Raw genomic sequence first — 25510 nt, forward strand, 5'->3', positions numbered from 1 at the left:
AGATTTGGTGAAATTTATTTATTTCTTGATAAGTGATGTATCTATCTTATTTCTTTCTTTCATGGGTCTCATGATGAATATTTTATGCTTTCCGCTTAATGATAATTTATCATGCGCGTATGCTAAACTTCATTTGCAGGCATTTTCAATGTTTGTTATAGCTCTTGCTATCATTTCTCCAATGGATGAAGATCTCAGTCACAACGTATCAGTAGTTGGAACTCTTATGTATGTATTTTTTGCACCATCGGTTTTTATTTTTTTATTAGATGTTCTCACAAAATTGGGCGCACTCACTTGCATGATATGACAGGATTAAAGGACTCGCTCTTGCCATTGCCATCTCATTATTATAGGCCCTCTTCAATGCTATTTATCAATCATTGGCATTAGCCTTATACTAATTACTAAGTCAGCTATATGAATCCTCATTTTTATTGATTCCAATTGAGTTCAATACAAGGTTATAGGTGAGGAGATTGGAGTGTTGCAATAAATTATAAAAGGAGAAAGACAAAGAAGATGGGTTGGGTTGGGTGGGTGGGTGAACCCTCTGTTTTCCACCTTGTTCTTCGTTGACTAAAATTGATATGGTTGTGTGAGAGAGGACGTATGTGATGCAGGAGCATGATAATACGAATGTCATTTGTTTAGTTTATGTTTAGCTTCTCATGTTTTATGCTTATGCTCTTAGTTTTCATTATATAAATTGTTAAGAACAAAACTATTGATTTCTCTAATTAGGATTTAAATTTCATTTAGTATTTTTTTTTTAGGATATGTATATCATTTGCTTGCTTGCTCATATATATATAATATTTTTTAAAACTATTCACTTGTAATTACTCTGTTCTCCTTGATGTGTCCGGATGGAACCCTCTTCAATAGTTGGTGCTATGGGCTCCCTCCTTTTTCCTTAGTTGGTGGCAAGGGCTTGCACTCTCCATACTTGTTTGCATAGGATAATCTTTAGCTTTCCCTTCTCCATTTCTTCAATGAGTTTATCGATTGCTCTTATTGTTTTATACATTTCCCTCTCATTCCCTTTCTATTTTAGAAACAACCCTAGTCTTTTCCTTATCATTTTTTGTTGCATACTTTTTTATTTTATGCCCATACTTCACTCTCATTGAATTGGATTGTGTTAGACAAAGGTAGGAGGTGAGTGCTATATTCCATATTTTTGGGTTGAATGGATAAAGATTAAATTGGGAAGGTTCGATTGTTATGAACAACTCATTATTGGAAGATGAGTCTTCAAGTTGATATTTAACCAAATTATTGAACTTCCAATCAGAATAGGTTTGTATCATTCAAACAAAAAAAACATATGCTGAATTTAAATATCACTTTGAAGAGCCTATATTCTACAAATTATAAGGGGTTGTTTGGTTGTCATTATATCGAATTTTGGTGTATTTCAAATACAATGTAAATCAAATACACTAAATTTTAATATCTTTAATGGTTTTTGGTTGATTGGAAAGCAAAATCAGCATTTTTTTTCCTTCTGATGTAAAGTAAAAAATCTAGTGCATAAACACTCTCATGCAAGGATATACTTCGTAGGTGGGAATGGGTCTTAAGTATGGGACATCAAGGTGAGTGTGAAGGTCGAGGTCGATTGTCGTTGGATGTGGGATTGGGAGGTCAAGGTCTTGCACAATGCAGAGTCGCAGAGATCACGCATCATTTGATGCAAAAGATGGAGGTCGAACTTCTCTAGATATGGAAGTGTGAAGGTTGAGGCTATTGGATATTGGAGCGGAAGTTTGCTCATTGAGGTCAAGCATCAAAGTCTCCTCCAACATGTTGCAGAAGTAGGAGGTTGCAGTTAGGTGTATGAGATCGAGTTTGCTTGCAAGAGTTGAGTGTCCTCTTGTCAGCGGAGTCCACACAGTGCAGTAGGAGGGTCAAGGTCTTTGAAGGTAAGGACGATGATATGCTGCAAGTTTGCATGAGCTGATGTATTATGAGTTTGTTCAAATTGAGCAAATTCGAAATACATGCAAATAGCCTGAATTTGGTATTCTAAATTCTTCAAAAATCTGACTTTGAAATTATTTTTAGCTAACCAAATGCCTACATTTCTAAAATTTTGTTGGAGGATCACCTTGTGTAACACACAATATCTTGAAATAGTCATACTTTTTTTGAGCTGAAAGACTATATTCACTTGCAGCCATATGTTAGACCGGTCCACTGGACCGGTCTAGCCGGTCCAGGCGGGACCGGTTCACGGGCAAAAATCGCAAACAAGCGGAGAATTCGCCTCTGGCGGAGAACGAGCGGCCCGTCCGTCCCCGTAGAGCCGTTTAGGAAGTTTTTTTTAGCGTTTTGAGAGGGAAATTTGAATGTAGGGGCTTTTTAGGGAATTCCTTTTGATTTGTATGGATTAAATAGATGTTTTTCCTAGGGTTTGGGCATCTTGAATTTGGCTGAAATTTGAGATCTCTTAGATTTAGGTTTTCTTTGGGCTCTAGCGGCGTCTAGAGGTTTGGGAGAGATCGATCCTTCTCTCGAATTAAGGATCTATTGTATCTTGCTATTTTATTCATCATCTAGTGGAATACAAGTTGTACTTTGAGTTTTCCTACAGTTTTCCTCTAATTGCCCACTGTTTTCTGCTGTTTTCCTGCTGTGGACAGCCATTTGGCTGCTGTTTGTTCGCCGATTTGGGTTAGGTTTGCTTGCGAACTCAAGTATTACCTTAGGGTTACTTGCGAACTCAAGTATTTCCTATCACCATATAAATGATAACGGGTCACCCATTTATTTTGATGCTTTGAGTAAAAAATCTTGGCTTTTTAGTTTTACTTTTTTATTATTTAATTTTAGGATTGAGAATGTTTGGTTACCCTTCTCCCAAAAAAGTAAACGCAAGCCTATATTAATAGCAAAGAAGTGGGAGAATTCTTGTGGGTATTTAAGAGAAGCATAATAAATTGCTAATTTGTGCCAAGCATATCAAAGGAGAAGTTTTGTTGCTATGATTCCATTTGTAATAAAATGATTATATCATATGTATATTTTGGCATAAAAAACATGTAAAGAGTACTTAGAACTCAAGGAATGCTCTGAGTAGTACATAAGGTCAAAAACCAAGAATTTCATGAAGCCTATGTGATGCGAACATCTGCACAAAGATCTGGCTCATATATCACAGGAGGCGTCGCAAATCGACGGCTATCATTTAAACCTTCTATTATGATTTATTTTTTTGACTTTTAGTTCTAAATTAATGTATTTTTTTTGTTTTACCCCTAGGATAGTTTGTTTGAGTGTTATGGCCCAAGGGGCAATTTTGTAATTTCGAATTTTCTCATATTGGGGCCTATAAATAAGGGCCTTAAGCTATTGTAATGATGATTATTGATAATGAAAAGTTTTATGTTCTTGTTGGTCTCTTAGTGAGTTCATGAGAGGAGAAGCCCGAGGAGGGTAACTTGCAATACCCGTCAATCTTTGGAAGAGTCCGAGGTTCGCGGTTCTTACGATCTCTTTGTGAGTTCGTTATTTATCTATATCTTTCTCGTATGTTCTTGTTCATCTCCTTCCTCCCCTCTTCATCCACCCAAGTATTCCCCTAGCTCCACCTCCTCAACCCACGGCCGACACTCCACCCAACCCCTCATATCACCGGCCCAAGCTCTAACTGCCGGCCACCTTCCACCTCCTTCTCCCCATTGAAATCCTTGCCTAATTTGGGGTGCATGATATTAGGGCTTAATTTGAAATTCTAATTTCTTTCCTAATTTAGTCCACCTATTTTGGAAAGTGTTTAATTCCATTCAATTGAAATTTAAATTCAAAATCCGATTTATTGGCTCCATTTCATAACTCCCAAATTCAAATCTATGAGCATTAAATTCCCTAATTCTCTCCACATCCCGTCAACTTTCTTACAGGCTTGCTGAATTGAAATCTTGGAAATAAAATTTCCCCACTTATTACTCAATCCCGCCAGCCCCTCCATCCCCCTTGGCTTAAATCCTTAATTACTTCCTAATTCCCATCATTGTTTAAGGAAAACAATTGCAATTTCCCTTAATCTCAGCCTAGCCGAGATTTCCTGTCACCCGTCTCTCCCCTAATTCTAAGCCCATACTTTTGGAAACTATCTCAATTCCCGTCATCTCCATCTGGCCGAATTTTCTCATCAGTTATTGGATACAGAATCCATGAAATTGCTTTCATTACTTTCCAAAACTGATAGTTTACCTTGGCCGAATTCCCTCTCTTATCCCTGGAATTTATTTCCTATTCTATTTTCCCTAATTCACTTCACGGATGCAAGGAATTGAATTCCCTCAGCCTGCCTTGGATCCCGCCGCCCCTTCTCCTCCCTCTCTCCCAATTCTCCTCTCCACCTCCACTTCCCTATTGGATTTGATTTTCCACTCTTCTTACTTCAAGGCCTTCTCCTCTAAACAACAAAACTGAAGTTTTTCCCCCATAATTCCCTCTAGAAATCTGAAGGCAACTTGGAATTCGTTTCTCAGATTTTGGGAAACAAATCTGAACTGTTTCAGATTTCCTGAAGGATTTGTTTCAGATTATTACCATCGATTCTCCTGCTCTCCTAAGCCTGCAGTCAGAAAAATTCCTGCAGTTATCCATTCATTAGCTAAGCCTCTTTTTCCGTTCTACATCACTATGGTAGATAGAGCTCAATTCCTATAATGGAAAAAATTTGAAGAGCATTCAGAACCAAAAAATGAGAGATGCCTAAGTAAAACAATGAGTGTCCAAGTATTGTTTGAACAGGCACTATTCTAAGAATCTTAACCAAACAAACAAATAAAATTTTGACGCCTGACCATCTAGTAATAAACCCCAAAAAATAAAAATGCACTATCAGTTTAATAATTCACAAAACACCCAACTAGCCTTCTCATTACATGTAATAATCCTTGAGTTTGGTTGGAATATGCATTTCCTGCTTTGGTTGTTCATATTGTAGTTGCTAACTTATTGTTATACCCAGTGGGTTTCGATATAGTCCTATCAAATTACCTAATCTTTATTAATATTTCTTATATCTCACCAACTTTTATTTTTTCTTGATCCTATCCTCTTCATACTTAAAATTTACTACAAACTGAAGTTTTTTGCCTATGTTTTATCCAATTTGGTTCCTATTGTACAATCTAATATTTCCAACCCTTGATGCTCCTTTCAACTCCATGCAAAATTTTCATTATAAAAATTGACTTAATTTTAGCATTTCAAAATATTTGCTCTCATCTCACTAATCAAAAGTAAGGAGTTTTCCTCATTACTTGATGCCTTAGAGCATCACACTAACCAGACAACGACTTGGTGAACACCTATGAGGTGTGCAAGCTGCTAATATCTCGTGTATACTCTCCCCAGTGCCTATGTAAGCATTTGAATCGCTTTAATAGCTTCGACTCCAAAGTTACCACCCCACTTACCCGCTCATTCATATCCTATTTAAATATCAATTTTAAAACTTTACTCCTGCAAGTAGATGTCACAAAAAATCCAATTGTAAGAGAGAATGGCTCCACATGATATATTAGCTTATATGCCTATACTCCCTTGCTCAGATGATGTTTTCTCCCCTCAATTGTTATGGGTCATATTATATGCTAGAATGCTCTTCATCAACATGATTTTAGAAACTTCATTTTATGCAAAACTAGAATGAAATTTTCTCATCAATGTGTAGGTACATATTCTCATTCGCGATTGGTGCAGGCCCTGTTACTGGCTTAGTAATTCCAGAATTAAGCAGTGCTCAAATGCGTTCAAAAATTATGGGCTTCAGCTTCTCTATACATTGGGTATGTTTTGAACAAAAGTTTTTGAGTATTTTAGTTAAATCTCAATGTTAGATTCATACTTGTTATATTAGTTTAGTGTTCATTTTTTTAATCCCTACGTTTGTTTGCTTTTATTTTTTTTTAATATTGAGATTTTATAACAAATCAGTGTAAAAGTTTCAAGATATTGCAATTGCATATATATATATATATATATATCAGATAAAAGTAATATGAAGCATAGCGAGTAATGTCTATCTTAAAGGAAATACCAACATTTAGTCACAAACCATGTTCAAATGACCTCCACTTAGATTAATCAATTATAACATTAGTGGATATAGCTATGATATTACATGGAGAAGAAATAAGCATGAGTGACTATGAGATCTTCAATAGGCAACCAATTATCTAATTTAGACATCGCTCTAAACCAATCAAAAGACCGACCTCCAAAATTAGAGGAATAGGGGGATGTTATCAACTAACAAATCATCAGTAACAAGTGAAGGCACTAACTCAAAGATGAATTTAGGAATATTAAGGTCATGAGAACACCCTAAGGGGATTTAGTTGAATTAAGGTCATGAGAACACCCTAAGGGGATTTAGTTGAAGGGAAAACACCCAACTTGTTGGTAGACTCCATATGATCATGATTATTTATAATATAAATATCTTGATTGTCCATATAGTGATCAAAAGAGCCAATCCTAGTAGAAGGAAACCTGGAAGATAATTTTCTTAATATAAATAATTCGTAAAGTCATGTCCAAAATTTTTTGCAAGATTTGTAATATGAGGGGAAGCCTCTAACTTTTGCTTTTTTTGCTAATAATCACAAGAAGTGTCAATTCATACCTCTCGAGTCAAAGTGGTAGAAATGTACATCTCAATAAGAACATGAGTCACTCACAGTCAAGAGAATCTAGTGATAGTAGTATTCACTCGTAATGATTTGTCAAAAATTGAATCTACTGAATATATTGTGGGTTTGTTGATGTAGTGGATCTTGAGATAAGGAAAAATAACCCAAACAGGGATAACAATGGGCTCCTCATAAGTATCAAATAAAGGATATAGTCCATTCACATAATATGAACACTGAAAAATCTACAATAATTTTATTCAAAGATAGTCTGATAAATTTGTGTCACCTATCAAGAAGTCCAATAGAGTAGTGACCTAGCAATAAAGATCAAAAGGTTTAAGTAATCTCCATATTCAGGTGACCAAATGAAAAGTTTTGAACCAAAGTGTAGAAAAAACTGAGAGAAACAATGAGGAAATCCACTAATAGATGAAAGAAAACAACAACGGTACAAGTTTCTTCAATTTGAGAGGAAGAAACAGCTCTCCAAATCTCTAGCCAAGCTTAGAGCCCAAGAACACAAACCCTAGATCTCAAATTGCTTGTCAAATTCAAGATAACCCCAACCCTAGCCAAAAAGGAGAATACTTACACAATACAATTATTCAATGTTCAATCCCTAAACAGCCCTACACATTTGAATTCCCCCTGCCCCCCACCCCAAAAAACAAAAAAAAACCCAAGCTCCCATCAATGCTTGGGCCCCACCCATGTGCTGCCCTCCCTTCCCATTTCAGCCCCCCTTAGGGCCCGCCTCCTATAGCAAACCGGTCCAATTAGGACCGGTTTAGGTTGGCCCCTAACACATTGTCAGCAAAGGAGAAAGAGGGAGCCGATGACCTTTGGAGGCTACACACCTACATTTAAAGAGATTCAGCATGAGCAAGCATGAAGACAATCACCAACCACTAGGCCATACAAAGATGTGGCAAGTAGGAATGGATAAAGGCAATGACAAGGGAAACAATATTCACCGAAAAGCCCTAGATGTAAGAATTGATGGCTTCACCTGAGAAGATAATGGTTGAGGAGGAGAAACAGTAGGGAAAAGTTCCAAATCAACTAGCTTTTTTTTAAGTGGCTTTAACAGTTAGCTGAAAGTAGGTAATATTCTACATGCGGAGCTAACCTCCACGATAACGATGAGGTCTTGCCCAAGAGAGATTATTCTGCGTGGACACTAGATGGGAGAACCATCCGGTTTCGTGCTCGGTATCGAGCACGGTACATTTTTGTGGGCAATGTGGCGCATTTTTATTGATCTCTGGACGAATCCTGACCTGCACGTACTAATTTTTCATTTCCCAAGCCTTACCCTCTTTGACTATTTTGATTATTGCAGATCTTTAACTTCTTGGTGGGACTGTATTTCCTGGAACTAGTGGAGAAATTTGGAGTAGCACCTGTATATGGTGCGTTTGGCGCTGTTTCCATCTGTTCAGCAATATTTGCTGCATATTTCATTGTTGAAACAAAGGGACGTTCACTCGAGGAAATTGAGATGTCCGTTACTTCCAGTATGCCAAGCAGTGACCAGCGATAGTGACCACAATTACTACTAGAATAGCTAACAGTTTTACTTGGGCTTCATGATTTATTGGCTTCGCAAAGAATCAAAGGAAACGGTAATTTCCATTCTATAGCATCTTCAAGTTGTATATGTTCTAATGAACTTTTTTCCAATATTATGCTACCATATCGTGGTTTCTTTCAGTTATGGCCAGTTTTCTGAAATCAAATCAAAGCTCTGGAACAAATTGCTGATCTGAAAGCAGATGAATTGTAATGATCTCAAATTCCCTTTTTTTTTCTTTTGTTTCTTTTTTGTTGTTTTGGATAGTGTTGATATTTTATGTAGGTAATTATTTTGAGAGAGATACTTTTATATCATATTGTTGAGAAGTTAATCTTTTTATTTATATCCTCTTTTGCAACCTTTCGTATGCCTTTATTTATAGGCCTAATCTTATCTTAAAATTTTATAACATGTATCAAAAAGCTAAACCCTACCTGCCTTTTCTCTTTGTTCCCTATGCATGCTACCAGCTAGCGCCAAATCCCATGCATGTCAACGGCTCACATCTCTCTTATACGACAAATTATTACGTGCAGTGTCCGGACCGTGCGGAGGCGAAACCGGATGTGCCACGTCACTCGGACGCACCGGGGTCGGGGTGACGTGGCGCGTCCGGATTCACCTCCGAACGAATCCGGGCACCGCACATAATAGTTTGCCATCTTATACACAAACAAGCGATTCTAATCTTCATTCTGGTCTATTAACCCAATTACGGCTTTCTCTCCACTCCTTAAGCACTTCATATCCTAAGGTTTTGATAGATTTCATATTGCTTTTTAAAACAGTTTTTTAAGTACAAAAATTATATGTTAGTATGTTAACTTAAAATAATTGTTATTTATATTTTAAATTATAAATAAGTTTTAAATATCTTCATCAAAGCTTTAAAACACTTAAGAATTTCTCTTTTATGTATCAAGTCGAAGCTAATAAATATATATATTCCAATGTTATTAGGAGTGTTGACATATTAGATTGATAATCATATTGAAATATGGGAGGCTCTTTATTTATTTATTTTTTATTTAGGCACGTAATTAAGGTTCTAATAATCTATGATTGACTGCATAATTAAATATCACAGGAAGCTTTTAATGGGCAAATTTTGTAGTTTAGTTGGCCCCATTGTGGGCCTAATGCGGGCCTATCAAATTCTGAGACCCTAGCAGCCCTATTAAGTCCAAGATGGTATCACAGGTCCTAAAAATAGCATGGATAGTTTTTTTTTTTTCCTTTTTTTTTTTTGCAATAGCCGTTTGGCAATCTACACTGGAGAGATTTTGATATTTTTGATGGATATTAAATTATCTTAAATTTCCATAAATTTGAAGATATAATATTAATTTCGCAATTAAATTTTATAAATGAACAAACTGTTGCAATATAATTTATTTTTCATTTATATATTTTTTCACACAAGTTAAAATTTGGATAACACAAATTAATTCATTTAAAAAAAATTTAAAAATAAATTATCCAATGAGGTCTACTCTTTCTTAATCATATATAATTAAAAATGGACACTGCCTTATTTATGCTGCTCTTAATTTCCAATCCTTGAGAATTTTTAAAATCCACAAAGCAGACTAATAATGATTATGACAGCCATAAATATACTTAAACTGTCTTAAACAACCATAATCAGATCATCACATAGGGCCAGTTTCATATCATCCCAAAGTTATGAAGCATCACATGCTTTATTAATCATTGCATTAAATGACTAATGAAGCTCCATTATCTAATTAATATTACTTATTATTAGTCTGCTCTCCTTTTGATAATTGGCTTCCCCTCACCTCCCTCACCCACCAGCCAATACAGCTTTACTTTGCATATATTAAGCAGTGGGCAGCAAAAGTAAAGATGATTGAACTAAAACTAAACCAATCGCAAAGTTTCACTTTCCTCTTTGTGAAATGCATCAGAACAGATCAATTGCAGCTTCATCTTTGGAGTGCGACCTCCTCATAGTATGCAGAATTTCATGGGGAGGTGGCAACGGCACAAGACATTAGCGGAGCTTCGAACAAAGACGAAGAGTTCTTGTGGAGCCCTGTGCTGTAGCTGTTGCAGTGGCCTCAGCTCCAGACTTAGTGTTTCTTCTTCTTCTTCTTCTGCATCTTCGTATGATATTGTTAGTTCTGGCACTGAACCATTACAGACTTTATCAAGCCTTGCACATGCCATGGTGCAAGAGAGGCTTTCGAGGATGATTGATGAGGAGAGAAGAAGGGTGGGTGACGGTGGGCGGCGGTGGCGACGGCAAGGCCAAGGATGTATTGGCGCAGGCAAAGTGATCATATTGGTGGCCATGGATAAGAGTTCTTTTGAGCCAAGGAGGGATTTCAAGGACTCCATGATGGAGGTTATTACCTCAAAAGGATTGGAAGAGCCAAAGGAATTGAGGAGCTTATTGAACTGTTACATCTCCATGAATCCAAGAGAGCAAAGGCAGGCAATTCTTGAGGCTTTTCATGAGGTTTGCACTGCCATGTTTTCTTGTAGGTGGTGATCAAAAGCTGAATGAACATTGTTGTAATAATATTCCTGTGTCATCGATCTGATATCAATACATACAAATTACTAATTTATGGATGGCTTTGCAGCACCTTATGCTTGATTGGTTTGGTAATTCTCTTCACCTATTTTGATTGTTTTTCTTTTGATGAGAGGATTTATATGTCTATTAGAGCTTATGAGGAAAACTTGTAATATAAAAGTTATACTGCATACAATTCTCTATAACATCTTAATTTGTTAAGAAAATTATTCATCTCTATGAGAGTAGCATTGATTTTATTTCACAAAAAATGGCAGTACACAATCTTCAAATAAATTATGGTGTGTTCATTATTCTCTCTATGTTGTTTATGGATGACCTGTGAATAGGGTTGCAAATGTGAATAGGGTTGCAAATGAATTACAAATGCTTTCTTGTTTGAGCTTATTTATTTATTTTCTTATTGATTTTGAGTTTCTTGTGAATATGACTTGAGTTTTTAAGGCTTCGTTTCGGATAATTTTCTTACTGTTTCTTAAAATAATTTTTTAGTACAAAAATTAAAATATTTGTGCTTAAAATCTATTTTAAGAAGTAGTAAGAAATCCATCTTAAACAAAGCCTAAATTTTATTAAAGCTTATTTATTACTAAGTCAAAATGGAATCTAATTAATTATAAATTTATTGATAATAATTTAAATATATATATTAACTGTTTGATGTAAATGAATTTACGAGTTTAATTAAGATTGACATAATTCACTAAGTATCATTTATGTTGTTTGATATTTTTTAAATTTAAAAAAAAAATCATTTTTGTCTATATATTTAACTATTTGCTTGATATTTATATTATATTTAAACCATAAATAATATGCACAATTTTATGTGAAAATACAATAAATTATCAAAAAGGTGAACTAAGTATTTTATTGAGCTCAGCTTGTGGAATAATAAATGAGCATCCTCATGAATATAAATAAATAAGTGGTTCAATATTCAACATTTTTTATTTATAAATTGAGTTAAATTAAATAGACATTTCTTTTTTGGCTATTTTCATTTAGGGGAATCTGAAGAATGCCTAAGACATAGCATTTATATAATGATAATTAAATAGACATTTATAGAGTTTTTTTTTTTTATAAATGAAAATGCAGTTCCTCTCAGATATTACTTTAATTCTAATGAAGCTCGAGGTCTTAAAAAATGGCCAATGTTCTTCCTAAAATAGTACAATTAATCAAATTAAGTGTTGGAGCTAAATTTTTCTATTGGTGATACTCGATCTTACTAGCAGGCGAGCTTTAAGGATAAACCTAAGAACCTATGTAAAAATGGAGGGAAAGAGAGGGCAAAATGTTGTTGGAAACTGAAAGCCAGAACCTTCATAGATGAATGCGTTTATGTAGCTATGATAATGAGCATGATTGGTGATGGACCACCATAGATAGTGACGAGTGGCTTCAATTGATATTTCTTGTTAGAAGACAAGTGATGAATTGAGTGGTCGGTGAGGACCCTTAACTATCCATTTGAGAGGTGACTCCTCTATGGGTGTCTTGCCGAGTGAGGTTACGGCAACCCCTAGGCGAGTTCCTTTTGTGGGTTCATAGAATTCATCTGCTATGGCAAGTTGACTATCTTTTAAATACCTAAAAAGGCATACTCTAGTATCCATTAAGACTTAGAAATTACAAAAAAAAAAAAAACTTAGAAATTACACGCCGGACATCGATCACCATCTTTATTGAGCTTTATTCCGCATTTATTTTATTTAATTGTATGTAGTTATTTTACACTCATCCAAATAACTTTAAATATTTTAAATACACTATATTTTTTAATTCTTTTTTCATTTAACCACATGGCCCCTAACTAATTACAATGATATGCCATTGGTTCCTTTATGAGATCATACCGATTTTGTTTTAACTGAGTGGTTAACTTGCAAGGACCCAATTTGATGAGTCAGAGTTTCTTTCTTTTGAGGACTTCCATGACTGGAAGTCTGGAATTATATATATATACCGCGAGGATCGCGTGTCCTTGGACCTGAAGCATCGTCCGGTCTGAAAGCTTCGAAATAGGAATCGAAGAGGCCGATGGTCTTTGGAACCCATCGAACAGCGAAAGAGAAGGGCGCAAGGCTGTGCGATGCCAACCATCGCCAGCTTGGAGGAGAAGGAGCCTCGTCCATCTTTCTCTCTTAGCTCCTTCTCCTCTGCCTCCACCAGCGTCTACATTCCGCGCCGCCGAAGCTTCTCTTATTGCCGCCTCCCCGTCCACCTCCTTAAGCTTACGGTACTCAAATTGGACGGTTCCTCCTTTGGTATGACAAATTTGATTGTTGATTTCTCCGTTTTTTTAATTTTTTGTTATATAGATGATTTGAACCTTATCCCGCTACAGATGTGCAGGTGGCCAGGACGGCTTCGGTGCGGGAGCTCAAGATGGCGGTGGAAGAGGTTTTCGACCAGTACCATATGGACAGGACAATGGAGAGCATCTCATGGTAGTGTTTGAGTGTCCTTGGCCGAGCAAATTCATCCGCAGTTTATCCCTGGACTTAATGTCGAATCTTGTGCAGGGCTCATGTATGGGGTCAATTCTGCTTGTCATTTCGCGGGATTAAGCTGATTGACGAGAAAGCTCTGATCAAGGGCTTTGGTATCAAAGACAGCGATCAGGTTTCCCTACTATTCTTCTTGCATTTTGTATTTGAAACTCCGGCTTTCGAATTGGGCACTTGTGAAGTATTCGCTTAAAATCATGAATGAAAACCAGTCTTCTCGGATTTTAGGGCCCAGTTTGAATTTGCTACTTGTGAATTGTTTGATTTAATACTATCTTTTCTAACCAGTATAGTATTGTAACTTAGGCCTATATTGGAATTTTACACTTGTTAAGTGTTAGCTATAAGTTACGTTTCGAACTAAAGCTATGCTCTTTGATGCCTTACTCAGTTTTGAATTTCACCATTAATTCATCTTTTATTCATGTAAATGGTGAATGAGGCCGTTGCTTGGAGTCTGAAATGTCTTTAATCATGGTCTCGTTATCATGCGCTGAGCTACTGAAATTCTGAAGCCTTGGAGTAAAGGTTAAAGTTGAAATTATGTTGTTGGATTGGGTAATTTTTCTTCAATAAGCATTAAACCGTCAATTGTTCTATTTTTATTCTAATTTTATTAACATAGAACATCAAACATGAGGGGCATTTGAAATTTTTGACAAGGGGTTGTATGGCTTTCCAAACTAGCTCTCTGGTGTTTGTAAAAGGAACTTCAGAATATATCCTTAGAAGGAAAAGTGGGATATATTACCATATTTCAGCCTTTAATTGCATGGTTTGATATAATTTTGGGGGTTCAAGCATTTCTATGCATGTGAACCTGTAAGGTCGGCCCAAGAGGGGCCAGCTATTCCTTTTGAACTGGTCCCTAGTGTACCGGTTTTCTACTACAGCCGCCGGCCTAAGGAAGGGAGAGAGAAGGGGCCAGCTGCTCCTATAGGACCCACACCTTGATTAAAAATTTCTTTGGAGGAAATATTTGAATTAGGGGCTGTTTTGGGATTTTATAACTCTCCTTTGACTTTAATTAGTTGCTAATCTTAGAATTAGGGTTTCATGTTGAATTTGAATATGAAATTTGAGATATTCCTTGTGCTTGGGCTCTAGTCGCTTGGCTAGGGATTTGGAGAGTTGTTTCTTCCTCTCTAATTGAAGAAACTTATGTTGTTTGCTATTTTTCTTCGTTTGCTAGTGGAATCCATCATTTTCCTCTCTGATTTCTATAGTTTTTTTCTCAAGTTGCTGCTGTCCTATTGTTGTTTTGGCTTCAGAAAATAGCAGATTTTCTGTTGGAGGTGACTATCTCCTAAGAAATTGGTATTAGAGCCCGTCGATCCAAGGGTTATCAATGGCTGGAAGGAAAGTTGAAGTCTTGAGGGAGAATTTGGACAACTAAAGTCAGATTTCGAGGAGAAAACTTCTGATTTTTAGAAGCAGTTTGCATCCATCCATGAAAAGATGGATGGAAGGTTCGCCGCCTTGGAAGACATGATGAAGATGATTAGAAGTGTCAATATTTGACACGACCCGAAAACCTGAATCGAACCCGACCCGAAAATTTCGGGTTAGGGTCAACCCGAACTCGAAACGGGTCGGGTTCGGGTTAACCCTTTGACCCGATTTTGACCTGAAAACCTGATTTTGACCCGGCAACCCGAGATTGACCCGATTTTGACCCGAAAAGAGGAGATTGACCCATTTTTACCTGAAAATTAGCAATTTTTTTGTTGAAAATGGGTCATTCGGGTCAGGTCGGGTTGACACGGACCTGAAGCGAGTCGGGTTGAGGTCTGGAAAACCGACCCGTTTTTAAAAACGGGTCGGGTTCGGATTGACCTGAATAGTGCCGGGTCAGTTTCAGGTTTGACCCGAACCCGACCCGTGACCCGAAATTGACACCCCTAAAGATGATGCTTGAAGACATACAAAATCTGGCGACATCGGAAGCCAAGGAGACAACCAGCGGTCATGAGAGAGGAGGAAATCCGAACCCTTTTATGGGGAGGAAAAAATCCAAAAGTGGAGATCCTTGAGGGAGATAACGGAATGCCTGCTCTAGAACCACTTTCTAGGGAGGAGATGAGTATGGGCTACGAAAGGAGGGTTGCTGATTTTGTTGGGAAAAGAAAAGAATTCTACCGCTGAGGTGCTAATTTTGGAAGAAGAATAAGAGAATACGATGAAGGGTTAGGGAATGATCACCGGAGAGAAGATCGTGACAATTGGGGAGCACCTCCTCTTCGAGGAATGAGAGTTTATGGAAGATTTAGGAAACGAGGGTGATCTAAATGTGAGGAAATTGAAGAAGTTCATTTTTGAGGGTGAGGATGGCCATGGCTGGAACTACAAGGTGGAGTATTATTTTGTTATAAACGGGTTAACAGAATAAGAGAAGCTAACAACAACAGGACTGTGTTTGGAGGGTAAGGCACTGACATGGTTCCAATGGCGAGACATGTGACAGCATATTCAAAGTTGGAGGGAGTTCAAAGATTGTTTACTAGAACGTTTCTGAGCTGATAGGGGAGGAAACGTCTATGAGTAATTCTTTGCCCTGACATAGGAGGGGATCGTGACAAGTTCAAGCATCTGACCAGCAGACTTGATCGGATCTCAGAGACAATACTAGAGAGAAATTTTATGAAGTGGCTTAAAGCGGAGATTCTGACAGTAGTTAGGGTGATGAGGCCGCGAGACCTGTGAGAGGTCATGGAACTAGCACAGTTGGTGGAGGACCAGAAGCATCTGGAGAGGGGGGCTAGAGGGAGCAACTCAGGAGGGTCATACAGAATGACCACTACCTTCCTAGCTCCTAAGGGACCTGCTCCCGGGAGTATGAGGGAAGTGCCCAAGGAGAAAGCTGGAGGAGGGGGAAATATGGGAAATTTCAAAAGGCTGACGGAAAGGTGATACAAGAGAGGAGGACAAAGGGGTTGTGTTTTAGATGTGATGAGAAATATATGCTGGGGCATAGGTGTAAGAATCGAACTCTTCAGGTTCTCACCATCTGTGATGACGAGGAAGTTGAAAAGGGAGGTGAGAGTGGGTTAGAGGTGGAGGAAGAGGAGAAGTTGCACCTAGATGTAGCAGAAGTCTATTTAAACTCTATGGTTGGATTCACCCCAAATCACACCATGAAAGTAAAAGGAGAGATAGCGGAGAGAGAGGTGATGGTATTGATAGACGGTGGGACAACCCACAATTTCATCTCCACCCAGATTGTTGATCTGCTGGGGGTGAAATTAGTGGATACCGAGGGCTATGGGGTGATGATGGGCACGAGAAAGGTGGAGATGGGGAGAGGAGTTTGTAGGGGAGTGGTGCTGACCATTCATGGGATACAGGTGAGGGAGGATTTTCTTCCCTTGGAGTTAGGAAGCACTGATGTCATCTTGGGGATGAAGTGGCTACAAACCTTGAGAGATACTAAGGTCAATAATTGGGGAACACTGAGGATGGAACTAGTGGTTGGGGGAAAGATAATGGTGATTTAGGGTGATGCAGGACTGTCTAAGACTGCGGTATCTCTTAAATCCTTGATCAGGACCATAGAGGAGGTGGGAGGAGGATATTTGATGGAGTTGCATTGCTTGGAGGGGGTTAGACTAGAGGAGGAGGGAGATATTCCCTCTTAGTGCAACCACTCATACAACATTACATCGAGATTTTTCAACCTCCCTAGGGCCTACCACCACAAAGGGAGTTGGAGCATGTCATTACTTTGAAGGAAGGGGTGTCGCTGATCAGTGTTCATCCCTATCGCTATCCTCATATTCAGTAGGATGAGATTGAGAAGTTGATCCTTGAAATGCTGGAGACTAGGATCATCAGGCCGAGTGTGAGTCTTTTTTCTAGTCCAATCCTACTGGTCAAGAAGAATGATGGGAGTTGGCAGTTCTCTGTGGACTACAGGGCTTTGAACAAGGGGACATTGCCAGATAAGTTCCCAATTTCTGTGATTGATGAGCTCTCGGGTGAATTGTATGGGGCAGTCATGTTTTTCAAGATGGATTTGAAATCAGGGTACCATCAAATTAGAATTAGGAAGGCATACATTTCAAAGATAGCTTTCAGAACACATGAAGGGCATTATAAGTTTCTGGTAATGTCGTTTGGACTTACTAACGCCCCTGCTACTTTTCAATCTTTGATGAACAAGGTATTCAGATAGTACCTTAGGAAGGTTGTTCTTGTGTTTTTTGATGACATCCTGGTGTACAACAAAACTGAGGAGGAGCATCTGGAGCACTTGAAGGTGATTCTGGGAGTTTTATATGAGCATCAACTGAGGGCCAACCTAAAAAAAATGCAACTTTGCCTAGTCTAGCATGGACTACTTGGGACATGTCTTGTCCTAGGAGCGAGTGGCGGACGATCAAATAAAAATTAAGGCAATGCAGAAATGACCTATGCTTAGGAACATAAGGGAGTTGAGGGGTTTCCTAGGATTGACTGGCTACTATAAGGGATTTGTGAGAGGGTATAGTACCATAGCTTGGCCATTGACTGAGCAACGGAAGGACAAATTTTTGTAAGGAGAGGCAGCGACTCAGGCCTTTGAGAAATTGAAGAAAGCCGTGACTACATTTCCAGTTTTAGCTCTTCCGGACTTCAGCCAGATCTTTGTAGTAGCGACTGATGCATCCGGATATGGGTTGGGAGTAGTACTGATGCAGAATCACAAACCTATAACATACTTTAATCAAGTGTTGTCAACCAGGGCTAGATTGAAGTCGGTGTATGAGAGAGCTGATGGCCATTGTCTTGGCTATTCGAAAGTGGCGCCCTTACCTTTTAGAAAGGCATTTTATTATCCGGACGGATAAGAGGAACTTGAAGTACCTGTTGGAGCAAAGGATGGTGACCGAGGAGCATCATAGATGATTGTCAAAATTATTTGGCTATAATTTTGAGATCCATTATAGGGTTGGTTTGAAAAATAAAGTGATTGATGCCTTATCCAAATGTGTTGGGGAACTTCAGGAGTTGGCTATTTCAGTACAACTGATGGTAGACTAGGGGTCATCAAGGAAGAAAGCATGCAAAATAAATAGTTGAAAAAGAGTAGAGAGAATTTGATGAAGGATTATAGTAGCCATCTTGATTACTATATTGAGGGGGAGAGGTTGTTGCATCAAGGGAGATTTATAATACCACGAACTTCCATACATATCCCTCACTTGCTAGTTTAGATTGATTGGTTGTTAACTTAATTTTTGCACTATATGATGTGATTAATGGGCGTTAGATTTACCCCTATGTTAGGGACGATTTATTTGTTAATTAAATCTTATGCAGGTGGTCATGCTCATACATGACATTTAAAATAAAAAAGGCAAAAATCATAAATATTAAATTGATACAGATGCTCACTGCGCTAAGTCTCCTTTTAAATTAAAAAGAGCATGATCAAGTTTGACTGTGATTTGAGTATTTAAATTTTTTTATTAATATTAACTTCTTATGATGTTAATTTAAATGTTGATTGTTTAGGATAACCATACAGGTTGTTCGAATCCATATTTTCTATTTCATTTTTTAAATGTAATTCAATGTATTGGAGTCCAAAGTTGTAAATATCAAAGTGACATTGAGATGAGATATATATCCAATTTGGAACTCAAAGAGGAATGAATATCTCTTAGGGGAGAGTTCCTATCTATTAGGAGATCCAAATTAGGATGACTTTAAAATATCCACAGGGAAAAGATAGCACTCCTTTGAGGGGAAGTTTCTTTTCATTTGGATATCTGAACCCGATTATCCAAGAAGGCCACAGAAGGGCGAAGAAGTGAAGAATGAGAAGACCCTTTCTCAAAAATCACTTGTCAAAAATCACTTGAGTTTTAGGAATATAATTCGAGTTGTTGTTAGTGGTACTCGGTCACTTTACTTTTTTTTTAGACCTTGACATGTATTATTAAGTGGCACTTGCCACATGGACATTTAGTTTGAGTATTTAATTGAATTGATTTATTTAATTGGTTGTGCAGTAGAAATGACATATTTTTTAGTCTTTTTATTTGCATGTCAATTTTGATTTAGCATGGAACCCAATCTAAGGCTCGTGAGTGTACAAATAAAATTTAATCAAATTTAAAATATTTAAGCTCACATGAAAATTCTAATGATCTTAAGAAGTAAGCCCGAGACCACCAGAGTTTGCATAACATCTTGTTGTAACTTATTTCCTTTGTTAGGCACCTCCATTCCTGCAGGTTTTGGCAAACCACCTGGCCGATGAGGGTGCAGATCTGTTAAGGGGAATCTGTGTAATATCTAGGATAAAATCTATTTTTAAGTCTTTTTTTAAATTGTGTCATTCAAATTTAAGCATTGATCGAGTCAACTAGCATGCATTGCATTAGAAACAAATTTAAACAAGTCTAAAATTTAATTGCATTTTACTTTAAGTTTGATATTGCCCAACATAAGTCAAGGGGCTAATTAGGAATCTGCTTTAGATGTCGGCCTCTACTCTTTAAACTTAACTTAATACAATGTCCCTATCTACTCTTTCATATAAGACTGGATACATGATTTTAAAGCGACTAGGTGGTTAGCAGGCTCCCAAATTCAAGCCGGGTTAAGTCCATATCCTGCATTGCATTAGCTAGGTTCACGTCACTATTTTTAGTACCCAATTTAAACATAGGTTCTGAAGCAGGTTTACACTATAAGATCTCAACCTTCTGGGAATATAATCTTAACCTTCTAATAAATTTGACAACTTAAACTTAAATATTCTTGAATTCAAATTCAAGTCCAACACTTAGGATAGAGTGAGGCACTTCTGAATTGTTTCAGAATCTCAGGTGCATCCTTCCCTTCTTCATTTGATTCCAGAAATAAGTAATTAACTTTGATCCATTTCCTATTGAATTTCCAATCCTCGCCTTCTTTGATATCAAACTTTGAATTATAAATTAAATTTCTACTACTATTTTAATCGAGAGTATTCGCAGGAAACCTTGGTTTCCCTACGATGTAATTAACTACGAAATCTTGAGCTCGTATAAGATTTAGAAACCCAGATCAAATTTTTAAAAATTAAGTTTTTTTTTCAAAAAATTCAATTAATTATCTTTGGGAAAATCAAATTCGACGATTATTATCGTCATATTCAAATGATTGATAGTAAACGATATCTTTTTTCTCTGGGAAGATATATCATTCTATTATCATAATTTTGATTATGAAATTAATGATCCCTTTGTTCAGATTAACATAGTCAAACATTCGATCAAATTTTATTTTTACCCCTCCAGGGTCATATGTGATTCTTCCCTAAGTTTGACTACAATAATCATGATGAATTCAAAGTTTTGTAAACCGAACCTACCTCCCGAGGCGATATATTATTTATAATGAAGTGTTCAATTTCAAAATTAAAATTCTAGCAATTAAATTCTCCGAAAAAAAATAATCTTTTTCAAAACTCCAACAAATGCACTTTTTAAATCAAACAGTCCCCTACCCCTTTAGCGGTCAAACAATTATCTATTAATAGATCTTCATAGTCAAATTTCATTTTGATAGTTCAATTGATCAATACAAAGCTTCGTTGTGCCAAAGGATCCACTCAGATCTATTGGATATACTATTTCAATGAGTTATCCCCAATCACTGTGCTTAACTCTATCTATCAATGACCATCAATCAAAGGTGGACAGACTCCTCCACAAATGGTTGCGAGTAATGCCTTCCTTGTGGTAATCTTTAGGAGCTGATTTACACAGAACAACCTTCTAGGCATGTTGCTTAGGGGGGAATTCTTTATTTACTCGGGAAGGCTATCTATGGCCTTAAACAAAATCCACATGCTTGGTTAGACAAATTTTATATGTTTTTTGTTGACATTGACCTTCCCAATAACCCCACAAGCCTTTTAATCTTTATTCAGTGTGCTATCATTCATGTTGTTTATATTGATGGCATCTTGTTCACTGGGAGTGATCATAATGGCATGTTTAGAGTAAAAAACTACGTACAAAAGTACTTAATATCAAAGATTTGTGACACCCATGTATTTTCATGGAGTTGAATTTGCTTACAAAAAAAAGGATATTTCTATTTCAAAGAAATTACACTACTAATTTTCTCTTAGAAATTGGCTTGTTGTCAGCTGATACCCCTATGGAGACTTTTAGATCACAAACGATAACAAAGTTTTATGGAATCATCTTAGTATCAAAAGTTAGTTGTCTAGTTGATTTGTTTGATTGTTGTCAGACATGATTTCTCATTGTCATTAGGGATTTTAGCCAAAACATACAAAATCATGACTCTTAATAGGGCACAATGGAGAAAAAAAGATTCATGTAGCCGACCCCACATAATGGGATAAAGACTTGATGATGTTGTTGTTGTATGCAAAATCTAAAACAAAAGCAATGGGAATTGTTCTACATATAAAAGGGGTTCGGGAAAAGGTTTCTGTATGCTAAAATTGAGCTTGTGAATACTAAAGCTTTCCCTCTTGTTGATTATTTTGTCTCCGTTGAAGACAAAAAATCCACTTCAGGATATTATATCTTCATTGGAGGAAATCTCGTCTCCTAGAACAGTGAAAAATAACTGGCCAGGTCTAGTGTAAGGATTGATCACATCACTATGACACACCAAGTGAAATGATGTGATTTAAAGCTCTTTTAATAGGGTTTGCATTTCTGTTACTCAGCCTACTATATTGAGACAATCATGTTTCCATCTATATTGTCAACAATCACGTTTTTCTTAAATGAACGAAACATTTTGAAATTGATTGTCATTTCATGTGGGTTGTTTTGTTTAAAAAAAATATTATTCCTTATGATTCCAATTTAGATTACGCAGAAGATATTTTTAGCAAACCTTAGCCATCTGTCGTTTTCTGGCTCATATAATAAGCTAGAGCTAATATATATTCCTTTAACTTGAAAAGGAGTGCTGAGATATGACATGTTAAAAAATAAATGTTAGGAGAGTATTCAATTTAGAAAAACATGTATTTATTCTTTCAAAATTATTGATTATTCTCTCATTTATTTATTTTCAGTTGTATTCATTACACATGCCTATAAATATGCACTAATATTCAGCGAAAAAAATCCACCAAATTCTTTCCTGATAATATATTTTTTTATCATCATTCTAATTTTTGCATATGGAGTTGACTCCATACATTACTCACTCAACAACTTATTCATTTTATCTTTACTGTGACAACTAATTGAACTGTTCTCCTTTTTGAACCAGCTTCAATTTGTTAGGCATCTTTCCGTCAGCTGCACTCCAATAAAGCAACGGCAGAGAGGTCAAGAAACAAAGGCAGAATGGCGAAGGAAGTACGTTTACCCCAACAACTTCATTCCCATTATGCATTCAAGACTTGATTGCAAACTGTTTTTTTTTTTTTTTTCTTCTTGTTCGAAGTGAAGTATTTCTTGCTGAAAGCACTGGGCTTGATTTTCCAGGTCATGGTCTGGAGCTGAACTCCTTGAATTTGAATTTGAGGATTCTGGATCAGATAACAGAAGGAACAGAGAGGATTCTCCTGTCATTAGGGAGGATAAAAGTCAATCCACGGTGGAATGGGTAACCATGAATAGTGGGGAAGAAGAGAGACTTGCCGTAAAGAATCACTGGCAGTTCAAGTTTTCTCGTTACTTGAAGGGTTTCTTATGCTACTCCAATCCTATATATATGACTAGAGAAAGGTAAGGGTATGGGAGTCACTGAAAATGTTACTGATTTGCAAATTCAATACAAGTTGTGTCTTATCATTTAAGCCAAATGCATAAGCTTTGTTTGTTTTACCACCATTTTTAAGATGCTTTCGACTTTTGTCTATTATTAACTCTTCATAGTTACACTGAGTAATATAAAAACCAGCTTTAATTCACTCGTAACTTATTACATCCTTTGTACGTCAGTCCTAGTTTCTGCACATTGTAAATACACCCCACAGCGAGTTACTTTCACTTTTTAGAAGAAAATTTAAGTTGCTATAACTTGAGAGTTTAAAGAATATATATGAATATTTTACTGATTAAAAGGAAAACTAAAATAAAGCAAGGACAGCAGGGCAACCTCTAAAAAAGTAGGTCTTGTAAGATATACTGAAAAGACTTTGAGCTTCTTATTGCGAATGCCATTATTATTTATGTGACTCAGATCTGCAGGATAATCGTGGTATCACTGTTTTGTCTTTTTCTTTACATTTCATTTTATTTTCGTCTCCTTTTTTTTTTTCTTTTCCTAACAGTAGTATTAGTATTTTTGTAGTAGAAGGATTATTATTATGAACACTTTTATTTCGGTGCTAAACCTTTCTCATTAAAATAGGGAAGAGAAGGAAACAACATGATGTTTCAAAATTTAGCTGCCAAAACATTCTGGGAAATAACCTGTAGGTTGTGACATTGAAAAATTCAGACGGTCTTTGAAGAAGATTTTAACCTCTCCATACTTGTTAGGATGCTTCTGATGGTGATATTTGATTCATTAAATCGTAAACGATAGCTCTTGACAAGAACACACAGTTACAATTAGAAGTAGTAGAAGAAGAAATACATAAAATAGGAAACTATTTTGTTATAACTGCTAGAGTAGAGGAGTTGGGGTGGCCAAATTGGTGATGTCATAGGGAGGAGGCTAAAGTTGAGATGAAGGCTACGACAGGAGCTGAATGTGTTGAAGAAGTGAGTGACACAAGGTAGAGCTTATCACAGCAAGGACTGCGGAGAAGTGTTTGCTGGTTCGTCCAATCCTTTATAGTGTATCCAAAACCATCAAAGGAAATGATATAATTATTTTCAGATGTTAGCTTTGAAATAGAAAGAAATTTGCGAAAAAGTTTTGGAACATGAATGAGAGGAGCTAAGAGCAGAGTTCGTGAAAGTGTAGGAAGAAAACCTTTGCCAGAATGTAGAATGAGCAGCGAACTGCCATTGCCGACGAGTACTTGATTGGAGCCATTGTCAGAGGAAGGTTACCGAACTGATTGAATATCAGGTGTCAAGTGTGTTGTTGTGCCACTGTCCAGGTACCAGGAGAAAGAAGAGCCACCTGTATTAGCACCTGTATTAGCAAGTAAAACTTGATTACTAGAGAAAACAGGGGAAATATATGAGTGGTTTATTGTATGCCAGCAATTGAAGGCGGAGTAACCACGTTTATCACAAATAAGGGATGGATATGAAAGAGGTTTGATTGTAACATCCACAGGTTGCTTCGAGTAAGGAGGCCTAAGATAAAGCAAGTTCTCTCTCTTTAAAGCATAACATTAAGCACATGGTAAAGTGATGCCCACTTTGGTAAGTTTAGAATTCACTTACATGGATGAATTCCAATATTATGAAAAAATAGGGCGAATGAGATTATAATTCGACATGATAATAAACATAAGATTTATAAGATTATAACCTAGCTTGTGAAAGAGTGTGAAACTTAGGTTACCTAATCAAAGAATGATGGGTTCTACGCCTCATTTAAACAAAAACACATATCAAGGTGGTTTGCAAACTCTTTATGTTCTTAATCAAATTCATGGCATAGATGGGGCTTAAAGCATCTTGATTGTCTTAGGATGGATCTTACAACCTCGCACTATTTACAGTGGCTTAACTTTGGATATTCATCGAAGGTCTTATGTAAATATTCAATTAAATATATTGGCGAAGTCATGTATTGAATCTTAAAGGCCAAGAGTTGGGGCTTACTCCTTTATTATCAAAGATGCACATAAGCAAGATTTATCATCCTGATTTCAGAATGGCTTATAAGTGGGACTTACTGCCTCTTTTTGTGAGGAAAATTTAATTGGGGGTCTTACTACCTCGTAATATATGCAAAATCTTATTCAAATGTATAACCAAATATATTGGTGAATGTCATGTATTAGACCCTACTTATTAAAGATGCTTATAGCTAAGATTTATCATTTCAATATTAGAAGGGTCTGCAAGTGGAAAAATTATTAGGTCAGGTAACCTGACGTAGCTCTACGTCCGGTAGCCAATAATATGCCGTCATGTGCTCTTACCCTTTACCGCGCGGCCCGACGACCCGACTCGGACCGGAATCCGGGATTACTATATTCGCGTATTGCTCGGTATTGCTAGGTATTGCTCGGTATTGCTTGACAATAATGAGAAATACTGCTCTGTGAAGACCAATACCGAGCAATACCGAGTAATACCTAAAAGAACTC

General features: G+C 36.9%; 4 protein-coding genes across 5 annotated transcripts in view; 3 read left to right on the forward strand and 1 right to left on the reverse strand.

Moving 5' to 3' along the window:
- LOC110111708 (probable plastidic glucose transporter 1) overlaps window positions 1-8574 on the forward strand; it is a 32884-nt gene extending 24310 nt beyond the window's left edge. The window contains exons 10-13 of one of the 2 annotated variants that reach the window (XM_020843698.2): window positions 140-228; window positions 5696-5810; window positions 8002-8284; window positions 8374-8574. In XM_020843698.2, coding sequence (XP_020699357.2) covers window positions 140-228; window positions 5696-5810; window positions 8002-8202 — 405 coding nt within the window. In that variant the 3' untranslated portion in view covers window positions 8203-8284; window positions 8374-8574. Of the gene's footprint in view, window positions 1-139; window positions 229-5695; window positions 5811-8001; window positions 8285-8373 lie in introns of those variants that run through there. The other variant, XM_028700080.1, reaches the window with a different exon arrangement.
- A 1294-nt stretch (window positions 8575-9868) lies between these two features.
- Window positions 9869-10854, forward strand: LOC110111700 (probable transcription repressor OFP9). Its single transcript, XM_020843687.2, has one exon. It carries the CDS (start codon window positions 10214-10216, stop codon window positions 10751-10753), a length of 540 nt encoding a protein of 179 aa, XP_020699346.1. The 5' UTR covers window positions 9869-10213; the 3' UTR covers window positions 10754-10854.
- Window positions 10855-12786: 1932 nt separating this feature from the next.
- On the forward strand, window positions 12787-23200 carry LOC110111696. The gene is made up of 5 exons (XM_020843682.2): window positions 12787-13074; window positions 13155-13257; window positions 13333-13432; window positions 22555-22643; window positions 22773-23200. Exons 1-5 carry the CDS (start codon window positions 12900-12902, stop codon window positions 23017-23019), a joined length of 714 nt encoding a protein of 237 aa, XP_020699341.1. The 5' UTR covers window positions 12787-12899; the 3' UTR covers window positions 23020-23200.
- A 1089-nt stretch (window positions 23201-24289) lies between these two features.
- LOC110111697 overlaps window positions 24290-25510 on the reverse strand; it is a 4716-nt gene continuing 3495 nt past the window's right edge. Inside the window, exon 9 of the mRNA XM_028700061.1 lies at window positions 24290-24378. Coding sequence (XP_028555894.1) covers window positions 24290-24378 — 89 coding nt within the window. The remainder of the gene's footprint in view (window positions 24379-25510) is intronic.

This window comes from Dendrobium catenatum, unplaced genomic scaffold (assembly GCF_001605985.2).
Source record: "Dendrobium catenatum unplaced genomic scaffold, ASM160598v2 fragScaff_scaffold_1446, whole genome shotgun sequence".
In the NCBI taxonomy this organism is placed as follows: Eukaryota; Viridiplantae; Streptophyta; class Magnoliopsida; order Asparagales; family Orchidaceae; genus Dendrobium; species Dendrobium catenatum.

Excerpts from the sequence above, each read along its gene's own strand:
- LOC110111700 (XM_020843687.2), top strand. The coding sequence starts at position 10,214 with ATGCAGAATTTCATGGGGAGGTGGCAACGGCACAAGACATTAGCGGAG.
- LOC110111696 (XM_020843682.2), top strand. The coding sequence starts at position 12,900 with ATGCCAACCATCGCCAGCTTGGAGGAGAAGGAGCCTCGTCCATCTTTC. Across the intron at positions 13,075-13,154 it reads ATTGGACGGTTCCTCCTTTG|ATGTGCAGGTGGCCAGGACG; the intron begins GTATGACAAATT and ends ATCCCGCTACAG. Across the intron at positions 13,433-22,554 it reads GTATCAAAGACAGCGATCAG|CTTCAATTTGTTAGGCATCT; the intron begins GTTTCCCTACTA and ends TTTTTGAACCAG.